This window comes from Podarcis erhardii (assembly GCF_964252035.2).
Source record: "Podarcis erhardii genome assembly, chromosome: 3".
Classification (NCBI taxonomy): domain Eukaryota; kingdom Metazoa; phylum Chordata; class Lepidosauria; order Squamata; family Lacertidae; genus Podarcis; species Podarcis erhardii.
Window position 1 is genome coordinate 113,072,175 of NC_138507.1, and position 14,673 is coordinate 113,086,847.

The 14,673-nt window shown below is 44.6% G+C and overlaps 1 protein-coding gene across 2 annotated transcripts in view; it reads right to left on the reverse strand.

Moving 5' to 3' along the window:
- Positions 1–14,673, reverse strand: part of PNPT1 (polyribonucleotide nucleotidyltransferase 1) — a 41,778-nt gene that overhangs the window by 4,059 nt on the left and 23,046 nt on the right. For both annotated transcript variants that reach the window (XM_081854649.1, XM_081854650.1), the window contains exons 16-25: positions 14,105–14,171; positions 13,932–14,021; positions 12,930–12,983; positions 12,719–12,828; positions 10,252–10,323; positions 10,088–10,151; positions 5,599–5,682; positions 3,992–4,075; positions 1,930–2,036; positions 1,571–1,626 (exon numbers count right to left, since the gene is read on the reverse strand). In XM_081854649.1, the coding sequence (XP_081710775.1) occupies positions 1,571–1,626; positions 1,930–2,036; positions 3,992–4,075; positions 5,599–5,682; positions 10,088–10,151; positions 10,252–10,323; positions 12,719–12,828; positions 12,930–12,983; positions 13,932–14,021; positions 14,105–14,171 (788 nt within the window). The remainder of the gene's footprint in view (positions 1–1,570; positions 1,627–1,929; positions 2,037–3,991; positions 4,076–5,598; positions 5,683–10,087; positions 10,152–10,251; positions 10,324–12,718; positions 12,829–12,929; positions 12,984–13,931; positions 14,022–14,104; positions 14,172–14,673) is intronic.

Below are 14,673 nucleotides of genomic sequence, written 5' to 3' on the forward strand. Positions count from 1 at the left end.
ATGGCTGTTTCCCCAGCCACTCTGGGCGGCTCCCAATGAAGTATTAAAACAATACAGCATTAAATATTAAAAACTTCCCTAAACAGCGCTGCCTTCAGATGTCTTTTAAAGATAAGATAGCTGCTTATTTCCTTCGCATCTGATGGGAGGGCGTTCCACAGGGCGGGTGCCACTACCGAGAAGGCCCTTTGTCTGGTTCCCTGTAACTTGGCTTCTCTCATTGAGGGAACCACCAGAAGGCCCTTGGCGTTGGATCACAAGTGTCCGGGCAGACCGATGGGGGTGGAGACGCTCCTTCAGGTATACAGGACCGAGGCTGTTTAGGGGTATTAAAGGTCAGCACCAACACTTTGAATTGTGCTTGGAAACACACTGGGAGCCAATGCAGATCTCTCAAGACTGGTGTTATATGGTCCCGGCGGCCACTCCCAGTCACCAGTCTAGCTGCCGCATTCTGGATTAATTGCAGTTTCCGGGTCACCTTCAAAGGTAGCCCCACATAGAGCGCATTGCAATAGTCCAAGCAGGAGATAACCAGAGCATGCACCACTCTGGCAAGACAGTCTGCGGGCAGGTAGGGTGTCAGCCTGCATACCAGATGGAGCTGGTAGACAGCTGCCCTGGACAAAGACTTAACCTGTGCTTCCATGGACAGCTGTGAGTCCAAAATGACTCCCAGACTGTGCACCTGGTCCTTCAGTTACCCCATTCAGGACCAGGGAGTCCCCCACACCTGCCTGCCCCCTGTCCCCCCAAAACAGTACTTCTGTCTTGTCAGGATTCAACCTCAATCTGTTAGCTGCTATCCATCCTCCAGCCACCTCCAGGCACTCACACAGGACATTCACCACCTTCACTGGTTCTGATTTAAATGAGAGGTGGAGCTGGGTGTCATCTGTATACTGATTTAAGGGTCTGGGAGGGAGTTGTGGAACAATGCACTCCCTCATGTCTGTTGCACACAGCTGCTTTTATATATGGGTAACAGTCGTTGTGCAATTCCAGATTCACTGGAATTATATTTAATTATAAAAATATAATTAAACGGCTGGATAGGGTGCAGAATCAGGTCAGTTATGAGACGAGGGAGGTATCAAACTAAACAGAAGCTGCATCGAGACGTTTACAAATCACTGCACTTGTATTTAACTTTATACTGTCCTATTTTAAAACATACCGTATTTTTCCGCGTATAAGACTAGGTGTTTTACCCAAAAATTAGGTTTAAAATTGGGTCTCGTCTTATACATGGGTAGTGCTGAGGGGTGTTTTCTTAATTTGGAGTCCCCCAAAATAGGAGGTGTCTTATACACAAGAAAATATGGTAATCCTTCAAATGAAGAAAAATATTAGTATTCACCACCAGATTTGTGTTCTTGATGTTTGTAGGCATGTATAAAATATACTCAAGCTAAGCAACTGAATAGTTGCTTATATAAAAAACACAAGCTCAAGGTAATGTACATTGTTCTCCTTCCTCCATGTTTAATCCTCAAAACAACCCTGTGAGGTAGGCTGGACTAAGAGGCAATGACTAGCCTAATATTATAACCTGATTAGTTTCTCTTACCTCAGTTCTGTTATTGTGGCTGTATAAATAGCTCCGAATTCCAACTGATAGTCCTGCTACAAGAAACAAACCAGAAAGAGATGAATAACTAGTTCGGCAAAACCAAGGAATCTGGAATTAAAAGGATGTGTGTGTGATTCAGCACAGGACCTGCTGCTCGATGAAAAATGCAAAGTTCGTACTGGGCACCAACAAGCCATTTCTAATAACTATGCATCATGGCCATCATATCTTAGATATATGTTTTAGCACACCCTATCTAATTGGCTTAAGGCAACAAGAAAAGCAGCCGTACCTATATTAAGAGACGGATCTTGATACATGAACAATATATCAAAGTCCTTAAAATATGCACTTACATCATCTTTGCAGATTTCGGTAATAAATTCTCGTGCTTCATGCATAGCAGACGGCGTTGGAGCAAATACAGAAAAGGTCTCTTCGTCTATTTGGCTAACGGTTACCCCTGCAGGATAAAAATGTGCATAAAATCAACACTGCTGTAAAACAAAGAAAAAAGATTGGGTGGTTTTGTACAGGAATTGTTAAGTGACTCAACACACAGGTGCTATAGATGTGTAGGAATCAAGGGGCGAAAATGTAACACCCAAATCGTCAACGTAGGATCAAGAGGAAGGAGAAGGCAGATTTCAGACTTGCTGGATCTACTCTGCAGATTCCTGAGACAAGTGAGCAGATTCTGAGCCTAGGAATTTGTTTTCCGTTCCACAACGGAGCTGAACTCACAATCCTTATGGACAGAAATTTCCACTCTTGCTTGCTGCCTACATGTCAGTGGGAAAGTAATCTTGCTGCTGCTGGGTGTCAGAAATCTCCGTGCTAATCTACTGCAAAGAGATTTGCCAGTAGGTCCCAACGCACCTTCTTGCTCATCTCTGCCATGAATGAATTCTTCTCCACGTTGTTCACTATAATGAAGGATGCCAATGCCATCCGGATCTCCCGCAAGAAACTGAAGCCAACTAGCTGAAGGAAACTCTGGAAGGTATTGGCTGTTGTTAAGGTTAACGGCAGGAAGTGCAAAGTAAGGAAAGTTTTCATGAGACAGGGAAAGAGTCTACAGCATGGGTAGGCAAACTAAGGCCCGGGGCCGGATCCGGCCCAATTGCCTTCTAAATCTGGCCCGCGGACGGTCCAGGAATCAGCATGTTTTTACATGAGCAGAATGTGTCCTTTTATTCAAAATGCATCTCTGGGTTATTTGTGGGGCATAGGAATTTGTTCTTTTTTTTCTTTTTCAAAATATAGTCTGCCCCCGCCCCAAGGTCTGAGGGACAGTGGACCGGCCCCCTGCTGAAAAAGTTTGCTGACCCCTGGTCTACAGGTATGTTTACCCTGGAAAGAGGAGACTGAGAGGAGATACGATAGCCACCTTCAAATACCTAAAGGGCTGTCACGTTGAAGATGGAGCAAGCTTGTTTTCTCCTGCACCGGAGGGTAGGACCTAAACCAATGGCTTCAAGTTTCAAGAAAGGTGATCCTAGCTAAGCAGTAATACAAATTTTAATATTGGTAAGAGCAGTCACGAAATTAAAAGACGCCTGCTCCTTGGGAGAAAGGCGATGGCAAACCTAGACAGCATCTTGAAAAGCAGAGACATCACCTTGCCAACAAAGTTCCGTATAGTTAAAGCCATGGTTTCCCCAGTAGTGATGTATGGAAGTGAGAGTTGGACCATAAAGAAGGCTGATCGCTGAAGAATTGATGCTTTTGAATTCTGGTGCTGGAGGAGACTCTTGAGAGTCCCATGGACTGCAAGAAGATCAAACCTCTCCATTCTGAAGAAAATCAGCCCTGAGTGCTCACTGGAAGGACAGATAGTGAAGCTGAGGCTCCAATACTTTGGCCACCTCATGAGAAGAGAAGACTCCCTGGAAAAGACCCTGATGTTGGGAAAGATGGAGGGCACAAGGAGAAGGGGACGACAGAGGACGAGATGGTTGGACAGTGTACTCGAAGCTACATGAGTCTGACCAAACTGCGGGAGGCAGCGGAAGACAGGAGTGCCTGGCGTGCTCTAGTCCATGGGGTCACGAAGAGTCGGACACGACTAAACGACTCAACAACAAGAGCTTTTTGACAGCAGAATGGACTCCCTTGAGAGGTTGTGGACTCTCCTTCCTTGGGGGATTTAAGCAAAGGCTGGATGGTCATCTGTCAGGGATGCTTTAGCTGAGATTCCTGCCATCACAGGGGGTTGGATTAGAAGACCCTCGTGGTCCCTTCCAACTCTACAATTCTATGATTCTCATCTACATTCCATTTGCACTAAGAGAAAGCACACGGCCACCAGAAAATGAAAAACTTTATTTGTATCCCTGCTTTTAGTCTTTGGGGAAGGAGGACAGGATAATTTAATAAACTGGCAGAAGTACACATCAAAAAGCAACGAAGACTCACCAGTTTCAGCTTGAAGTTTTTTTAAATTATAACCTCCAGGGCCAACAAATCTTGCCCTTTTTGATAATGGCACCTGAACATTTTCTGAAATGCAAAGAGTTTAAGTGAGAAATTTGTTGCAATACTAGGATCAAGGGCTTTCCACACCCACACTACCTTTTTTTCCTGGCTGTACGTAAACGTTAATATTTTTAGAGACTTAAAATATTGTGGCATCATTCTGGAACTCATTTTCTCCAATGGGAATAAAACTTCCATCCATGGGACAATCCTACCAGTAGATGAGGGGAGCTGACCTCCTCTGATTTCCCATGCAACTCCCTTCTGCCCCACAAAAAATTTGGAGTGTATATGAGAATGCAGGAGGAATCAGGAAAAGCTACCTTTTTTCTTTCTGCCAGCAGGATCCTCTGTTAGATCAAAAGCCCTTGCATGAATAGGAGGGAATTCAGGATCTAATTATCTTAAAGACATAACTTTTCAGCTCAAAAGATGCCATCGCTTTATGGTAGCCTTGTAAGTTAAAATTCATTAGTTCACAAAAAATGGGAGGGGTGGGGGCTTTGCCATACGAGCAGTCTGAAATGAAGCATAAACAAAATTTCCCCCAAATTTACAAATGTTGACTCCCTGTCTGATCACCTGGAGCTGATTCTTACTTGCCAGATATAACCAGCCAAGTTGATGTTTACAAACCAGTATTATTTAGCCTATTTTAGATGTGGCATAACAAAACACACAAGGAAGAAGTGCCATACTTATCAACTATAAAAAATCAAGGCAGATTCCCCCCCCCAAAAAAAACAATGAAATTTAATCCCAGCAAAAGTTGTTTCAAATAGAATTACATAATTGGAAGTTTTGTCCAGTTTTTGGTGTGGTTATGATAGGAATGAAGCCTTTAATAGTACTGTATCCTGAACATATTTTTAACATGCTTATGTGACTTTTGTTATGGAATTTCTCCTTTCATTGTAGCTCCTTTCAGGACTTTTGTAGTGGGAAGTGAAATAGACATTTAAGAAACCCAAGCCTACACTGAGCGGGACGCGGGTGGCGCTGTGGGTTAAACCACAGAGCCTAGGACTTGCCGATCAGAAGGTTGGCGGTTCGAATCCCCATAATGGGGTGAGCTCCCGTTGCTCGGTCCCTGCTCCTGCCAACCGAGCAGTTCGAAAGCACGTCAAAGTGCAAGTAGATAAATAGGTATCGCTCCGGCGGGAAGGTAAACGGTGTTTCCGTGCGCTGCTCTGGTTCGTCAGAAGCGGCTTAGTCATGCTGGCCATATGACCCGGAAGCTGTACGCCAGCTCCCTCAGCCAATAAAGCGAGGTGAGCGCCACAACCCCAGAGTCGTCCGTGACTGGACCTAATGGTCAGGGGTCCCCTTTACCTTTAAGCCTATACTGAATTAGGAATTAACTTGAAAGAAAGGTTCTAATCTAAAAAGTAATGCCTGCATAGGCTGACAACTATGGGCTGTATCCTTGACCACCAACCACTGTTCTTATAAAGCATGGTTTGCACACCTGCGAGAACTTTGGTCGTCCAACTGCACTCCCCAACCCACCTCTCAGAACATGTACAGTTAATTACAAATGCTATTACCTACAAGTGGTCCGTTCTCTTTTCTGCTTGCTCTAGGTTTTGCAATCGTTTTGTTCATAATTTGCAATATTTCTCTCTTTGCCACTAAGGGAGAAAAACACACACAAAAACCCCTTCTAGTTTAAATATAGAACACACATGTTAAATGCTTTCATTTTAAAAAGACCTCTATTTTGTTGCAAGGAAACCTTCCTTTCTTCCCTAATGCTTCTAACATGACTAATCAAGCAAAACTTTTGCACGCAGCAGCACAGCGAGGGTTTGAGGCACTTTTGGGGAGATGCATTGTTCAATAAAAGAGCAGAATTGTTTCCAGTTTTATGCTTCATAAAGGCACTTAGGGCAGCAGATCTTCTGTCTATCTCTGTGCATTATTTCCAGCGCGTTTTAAAAAACCCTACATCTCCCTCCCCCAGGTGAAGCACATTACACTACAGAGCACTTAAATCACTGTGCAATAATGAATCCTTATTCCATTGGTGTAAGCTTTTGCTGGTACAGTGGTACCTCGGGTTACATACGCTTCAGGTTACAGACTCCGCTAACCCAGAAATAGTACCTCGGGTTAAGAACTTTGCTTCAGGATGAGAACAGAAATCGTGCTCCGGTGGCGCAGTGGCAGCTGGAGGCCCCATTAGCTAAAGCGGTGCTTCAGGTTAAGAACAGTTTCAGGTTAAGAATGGACCTCCGGAACAAATTAAGTACTTAACCCGAGGTACCACTGTATCGTGTTGACCGTGCGTGTGTGACTTCTGAAGCGGATTCTTGGAATACAAAAACACATCACCCAGTGCAATCACAAGTTCATCTAAATAATGGGCCACCATATGTTACTTAGGTAGAAACCGCCCCCCCACCCTCAAATTTATTTCAATGAACGCCTTGCTTGGAATTGGTCACATTTGTTTATGTCACATGGAACGCTTTCTCTAACACACGGCTTTTCTGCAAGCAAGTTAGCAGATGCAAAGAAATCAAAATTGCTTTCCTGAGAAAAATGAGAGCAAGCCAGCTTTCTTCTTCAGAAACAGAAATCACACTGGGTGGGCAGAGTTCACAGCCTATAAACAACAGTTTGACTGGGAAGAAATATGGCTAAGCTGTAAGCCAAAGGGTATCAAAGCAATCCAGAACCTCTGGAGGCAACAGGCTAGTGAAAGCTGCCCCATATGGAGTTAAGTTTGCAACGTTTAATTATTTCTAATTGGTAAATCAACTATCTAAACCTTTACGCCAGCCTTTCTCAAATTTGGATTCCCAGATGTTGTTGGTCTACCACTCCCATCAGTCCTGATTGCTGCCCCTGCTGACTATGGAAGATGGGAGTTGTAGTTCAACATCTCAGAACCCAAAGTTTAGAAAGTCTCCTTTATATGCTAATTAGTCATGGTGGCTGCAACTTAAAGACATTCTTGGTTTTTTTGAGGCTATTCTGCATAATAATAATATTATTTATACCCCACCCATCTGGCTGGGTTTCCTCAGCCACTCTGGGTGCCTTCCAACAGAATATTAAAAATACAATAAAACATCAGACATTAAAAACTTCCCTAAACAGGGCTGCCTTCAGATGCATTCCTTTAAGAAATGAGAACGATAACATGAAAAGGAAAATATTAAAGCTGGGCTCGCTGTCTAACAGTCAATGGTAGGTTTTGTTTATTAGATGCAAGATAACTCTTCATTCTCCTGTCAACCTAGCAGTCCGAAAGCACGTCAAAGTGCAAGTAGATAAATAGGCAGCGCTCCAGCGGGAAGGTAAACGGCGCTTCCGTGCGCTGCTCTGGTTCGCCAGAAGCTGCTTAGACATGCTGGCCACATGACCTGGAAGCTGTACGCCGGCTCCCTGGGCCAATAAAGCGAGATGAGCGCCGCAACCCCAGAGTCAGCCACGACTGGACCTAATGGTCAGGGGACCCTTTACCTAACTCTTCATTAGGACACCAAACTGAGGTCTCGCAGCGTGCACATTAAAAAACTAATCAGTCATTTTGCTTAGAACAGGGATAGTTAACATGTGGCCCTCCACATATTCTTGGACTCTAGCTCTCATCAGCCCCAGACAGCATGGGCATGGTGAGGGACAACGGACAAAGTCCAGAACCATCTGGAGGGCCACAGATTCCCCACCCCAGTTTAAAATGAAGTGACCCATAAGTTAAAAGCTCTTTTACAAAACTTAACATGAAGGATGAGGATCTCAGTATTATCATATTTTTATTTTTTAGATTGTGTCCAAGGAGTACCTTGGCTCCAAACAAATATATGCCCAGTGCATATCTTTCGTCTTCAAGTCTTTGGTTCAATAACCATTAATGCCACATTTTATTTCATATAGAAGCATTCTGAATAATGCATATTAGGTTAATAACCTCTCAAATACGCTGTCCCTTTAATATGAAATATTTTTTCCCTCATATCATGAACCAGACTTCTAACTTTTAAACAATGGAAAAAGAGACAACCAATTTACCTGGCACATAAGAAGCCATACATTTTACCAATGAAATGATTTTTTTAAAAAAATTCACACATCAGAATTATTCTTATCACACCACTGAACTTGCTATGTCTAACAATGATTGCTTGTTACACCAACAATTTTAACCAGGCATCCTCAAAAGGCGAAATCAGGGCCAAAACCAGAATACAGTGGTGCCCCGCAAGACGAATGCCTCGCAAGACGGAAAACCCGTTAGACGAAAGGGTTTTCCGTTTTGGAGATGCTTCGCAAAACGAATTTCCCTATGGGCTTGCTTCGCAAGATGAAAATGTCTTGCGAGTTCCTGCGGGTTTTTTTCCCTTCCCCCCCTTTTTCTAAGCCGCTAAAAGCCGCTAATAGCACTAATCTGCTAAGCCGTCAATGGGCTTGCTTCGCAAGATGAAAAAACCGCTGGACGAAGAGACTCGCGGAACGGATTAATTTCGTCTTGCGAGGCACCACTGTAGCGATTTGTTCATTTATTATTTGTGCTCATAGTGCAATGTGTACTTCACCAAATGGGCCTAGGGCAGGTTGCAAAAATATGAAAATCGCTGAAGAAAAACACAAAAATGACCAGTATCAAAGCAAAGGTGGCAATACGTCCACACAACCATAGACCTAGGTGAAGAGGCCCATCTTGATGAATTGCTGAAAAGCATTACAACAGGCTCACTCAAACTCAACCCTCTGGATGTTTTTGGCCTACAACTCCCATGATCCCTACCTAGCAAGACCAGTTGTCAGGGATGATGGGTATTGTAGTCTCAAAACATCTGGAGGGCCGAGTTTGAGGAAGTCTGCATTACAGTAAATGGTTCAAGGTACACTCAGAGGGGAGGTCACCTCGGAGGAGAAGGGCCATCACAGAAGCCCTTCTCACATGCTATGCAGTGCTTCTCACCCTTGGCTCCCCAGCTGTTGCTGGACTACAACTCCCATCATCCCTGCTAGCTAGGGACGATGGGAGTTGTAGTCCAACAATAGCTGGGTGCTCAAGGTTTGAGAAACACTATGGCAACACAGAGGATGACAGCACTACCAGTAAGGCTACCAATTGTAGGGAACACACAAAAAAAGGACTGTTCATGGGATACTACATAGCGACACAGCAAAGGTGGGCAACCGCCCCCATGGCATCATGGGCAGCCCCTTAGACCGCATGCCAGGGCCAGAGGCAAAAGCAGACAGAGCAACGAATGTGACTGTTACCTCTGTGCAGTAGGCATGTGCTTATCCTTCACCCAGGCAAGCAAGATGCACCTGACTTTCAAATCAGGCAAAAGCATGTTTGTGGACCTGAGATTCTGCCCCTGGTATGTAGGGACAGAATGCATGCTGTTACAGAAGCTTTCAATAGGTTTTTACAGTAGTCCCTTGGGTTAAGTACTTAATTCGTTCCGGAGGTCCGTTCTTAACCTGAAACTGTTCTTAACCTGAAGCACCACTTTAGCTAATGGGGTCTCCTGCTGCCGCCACGCCGCCATCGCACGATTTCTGTTCTCATCCTGAAGCAAAGTTCTTAACCCGAAGTACTATTTCTGGGTTAGCGGAGTCTGTAAGCTGAAGCGTCTGTAACCCGAGGTACCACTGTATTTAGAAGGCTTAACCTCAAAGACCACCACCTAAATATAATAGCTGAGTCAGAGATATTAAGGTGGGCACTGATAAGGATTTACAATGGTACCTCGGGTTACAAACGCTTCGGGTTGCGAACTTCGCTAACCTGGAAGTAGCTGCTCCGGGTTGTGAACTCTGCCCCAGGATGAGAATGGAAATCGTGCGCTGCCTGCAGCGCGGCAGCAGCGGGAGGCCCCATTAACAAAAGTACGCCTCAGGTTAAGAACGGTTTCGAGTTAAGAATGGACCTCTGGAACGAATAAAGTTCGTAACCTGAGGTACCACTGTACTGTATAGCCTATCCTGTTCTAACAGGGCTGATTGTCCATTTCATGGAAAATTATCAAAACGGTAGTGAAAATCAAACGCCATGGGCTCTACACTCACCTGTGGCTTGCTGAATCGCTTCCATCACAATTTTTAGGGGTATCCCTGGCAGCTTGATATCAGCCTAATGATACACAAGTGAAAAAGTTAAAATCACTATCAACAGCATCGTTTTTTTCTGGAATAGAGGTTTATTTCAAATTAAGAGGATTGGAGGAGGATACCTGTAAGGCAGTAATTCCTTTATTCGTTCCAGTCATTTTGAAGTCCATATCACCATGATAATCCTCTATTCCCTGCAGAAAATAAATACATTCCAAATGTCTTTCCAAGACCACAGAGGTTCTACTCACAGACCCAAAAAACGAATACCCCAGCCCTGAACATAATAGAGGGATGCAAATTCTACCACAATAGGTTAAAACAATTCTTACATTTTGGCTGCAACCACAAAACCTATACTTGCAACATATTTTCACAGTCGGTCCTTGTCTGAGGAACCTTTAGCAGAAGTCCCCTAATTATAGTTTCATGGTTTCCTTGGAAAAAATCAGATAACAAAGTAGGGGTATTTTGTATAAGCGTTTGAATACAACTGCACTACAAGCTTAAGCTTATTTTAAGCCAATGAAAGTGGTAAGAATTCTATAAGAGAACACTAGCTCCATCAAAAGAACTATGATTTCCAAGATTTCAGGTGTTGTTGTTTAGTCGTGTCCGACTCTTCGTGACCCCATGGATCAGAACACGCCAGGCACTCCTGTCTTCCACTGCCTCCCGCAGTTTGGTCAGACTCATGCTGGTAGCTTCGAGAACACTGTCCAACCATCTCGTCCTCTGTCGTCTCCTTCTCTTTCTGCCCTCTATCTTTCCCAACATCAGGGTCTTTTCCAGGGAGTCTTCTCTTCTCATGAGGTGGCCAAAGTATTAGAGCCTCAGCTTCACGATCTGTCCTTCCAGTGAGCACTCAGGGCTGATTTCCTTAACAATGGATAGGTTTGATCTTCTTGCAGTCCATGGGACTCTCAAGAGTCTCCTCCAGCACCAGAATTCAAAAGCATCAATTCTTCGGTGATCAGCCTTCTTTATGGTCCAGCTCTCACTTCCATACATCATTATTGGGAAAACCATGGCTTTAAGTATACGGACCTTTGTTGGCAATGTGATGTCTCTGCTTTTTAGGATGCTGTCTAGGTTTGTCATCGCTTTTCTCTCAGATTTCAGGTAAGCAGACACAATTACTGTATACCAATTCATGCATACGTCTAATGCAGAGGTCTTCAACCTTTTTGGGTCCATGGGTCCCTTGACCAACTACATTCATTCTGCTGCACCTCTGTGGGGCTCAGGAGCCCAGTTATGTCACCCCTTGCCTGCTGAGCTGGCAGCCTCTCACCCTTTTCCAAACACCCTCCCTTGTGGAGTGTTCACTCAGCCTCCTCTCCTCTGCCCTCTCCTTGGGAGTCCTCTGGGCAGACACTGCATCCACCACTGGCCTCTGAGCTGCCTCAGCTCCCGGCAACCAGCACCCCTGTCCAGCCACAGAGGCACCATTCGCCTGGGGAGCTTGTATCCAGGCCTGCTGCAACAAACAGCTGTGCAAGCCTTTTGGGGGCAGAGACATGAGAGGGCATCAGAGGAGGGAGGGAGGGAAGGACAGAGGCCAGTGTTGCCCACGGCACCCCTGACCATAATTCAAGGCACCCCAGGGTGCCACGGCACACTGGTTGAAAACTACTGATCTAATGCGATGCTGTGATGAAGGTGAGTTCTGTTGCAGATGTGGAAGATTTTTTGCACGGACAGCAGATTTTGAACATCTGGCAGTCAATGTGATAAATATTCGGGTGAATATAAATCCTGCGTCCAGCCAGGCTTCCCTGCGCAGCCTCTGTGTCTCCGAAGCTTAGAAGCTCTGACCTGGCAGGAGAGCAGAGTAGCAGCAGCGGTCACTTCTCTGCGTCAAGCTCCTCCCAGATACAGGACACCACGGAGTTTTAACCCTGTCAGTTCCAAACTCCACACCCCCTCTTGTCCTGCATCTGGGGACAATAGCCAACAATGCTTTCCCATACACAGACCCTCACAATAAAAACATTAATGTCAAATCAGGTACTGTGGTTACAATAGGCCATCAAATTATTATTCCCCATTTTAGCATTGTGGCTACTAATGAAGTGTTAAGGTGGCTGTTGTGCATGTAAACGCTATGCATTCTCCAACGTGAACTAATAGTAAACAAAGGGAACTTTTATAATCATTTTGTACTATCCAAAGCAGGCACCCCCAAACTCGGCCCTCCAGATGTTTTGGGACTACAACTCCCATCATTCCTAGCTAACAGGACCAGTGGTCAGGGATGATGGGAATTGTAGTCCCAAAACATCTGGAAGGTTGAGATTGCTGATGCCTGATATAGGGAACCCTGTAATCCTGTAAAGCAATCCTGTATTATTATCTCATATTGCAGATGGAAGGGATTAAGGAGAAGAGATGGTAGTTTGTCTGAATTCATAACAGAGGAGAGGTTCAAAATGAGGACTTCCAGATTCATAGCCAAGCCTCCAAGCCACGTGTTATTGCCAATTTGTGCACAATTACCTATAATTTACACATGTTATAGATCTGAGTTTTAAGCTAGAGTCCAGATCTTTTGAATACTGAGAAACAGACTCAATTAAGAACTCTTACCAGAATGTCTGTTAGCAAGCGATAATCCTCAATGTCTCCATTTTTTTCAGAATTAGCCCTGGAAACCAAACCAACAGCAACACCTGCGACAGGAGATGATATTGGGACTCCTAACAACAAAAGAGAATATAGCATTTCAGAGTTTTGGTGCCACTTCCATTAACCTATGCATAAACATGTCCCAAAATATGAATTCTTCTTTGTGGAATACCTGCATCCATCAGTGCCAAACTCCCCCCACAAGCAGAAGCCATTGACGATGATCCTGGAAACAGAAACCACAAGGTTATGCTATCAACCATTTTTGAGTAGCCACTAAAATAAATGATCTGCATATAAATAAGTTTCTTAGCAACACAAAAGAAATGGAGAACCGTTTGCCACCATATGATTTATATTTCTCCCTGGGTTAGGGGGTTTTCTTTCCAGATACAAGAAGCACTCGGTTTTTGCACTGTTTTGTTGCGGTTCAGAAATTTCAGCTAACATCTGCAACAGTAAATAGTCTAAAGACATGTGCTCAAATTATGGGGGAAAGAGTAAGGTAAAGGTAAAGGCACCCCTGACCATTAGGTCCAGTCATGACTGACTCTGGGGTTGCGGCACTCATCTCGCTTTATTGGCCAAGGGAGCCGACGTACAGCTTCCGGGTCATGTGGCCAGCATGACTAAGCCGCTTCTGGCAAACCAGAGCAGCGCACGGAAATGCCGTTTACTTTCCCGCCGGAGCGGTCCCTATTTATCTACTTGCACTTTGATGTGTTTTCGAAATGCTAGGTTGGCAGGAGCAGGGACTGAGCAATGGGAGCTCACCCCATCGCGGGGATTCGAACCGCTGACCTTCTGATCGGCAAGTCCTAGGCTCTGTGGTTTAACCCACAGCGCCACCCGCGTCCTTGGGGGAAAGAGTAGCGGTTTCCCTAATGTAATCCACAAATATTAGGCCAAAGCCCATTAGCCAATTCATGACCCCTTGCACCTTCTAAAAAGGGGGGAAATCTCAAAAAGTAACCGGGGTGGACCTCATCCTTTGCCCTTCCCATTAGCCTTGTGATAAGGGCCCTGCCAGATTTCAAATCATAGGTGTGGGGTGAGTGGAGATAGTTTTATCAGTGCAAGCATTTCTGCTTGCGCGATGGAACGATCTGCTTAGCGCTAAGTTGAATTCCACCCACACATTCTGAGCAATAGTTAAATAATAAAGATCAAATACCATTTGACTCCAGTACTTCTGAAGTAACCCTTATTGTGAAAGGGAATTCACTGGGAATCACAGGCTTCAAAGCCTTCTCTGCAAGTGCACCTATAAGTAAAAAATTATGTTGTGAATTACAAGGAGTAATTCAGTTTCAGTCTAAATATTCAGCTTCTTCTGTTCTTACTCACCATGGCCAAGCTCTCTTCTATTCATGCCAGTAATTTTGCCAATCTCGTTAGTTGCGTATGGAGGAAACTGCAAAATTTTAATATATCAAGAGGGGGAGAAAGTCAGTATAATGCTTTTCTGATTGTCAGCATTCATTTCAAGGCAAACATCCATGGAATTCACCCAAAAGGATAAAAATATGCTCATGCAATGAGTCATTTGCAGAGTTATTAATATGCTGCCCTTTGGAATAATCTTCAGCCGCATATTTTAAGTTGTACACTTTCACAGTCGTCACGAAAACATTATCACCTTTAAAAAATAAACTATCTGGCTTATCCTATGCGGAGTTAGGCACTCCTAATGAAAGCAACAGGGACGTGGGTGGCGCTGTGGGTAAAACCTCAGTGCCTAGGACTTGCCGATCGTATGGTCGGCGGTTCGAATCCCCGCGGCGGGGTGAGCTCCTGTCTTTTGGTCCCAGCTCCTGCTCACCTAGCAGTTCGAAAGCACCCCTAAGTGCAAGTAGATAAATAGGTACTGCTTTATAGCGGGAAGGTAAACGGTGTTTCCATGTGCTGCGCTGGTG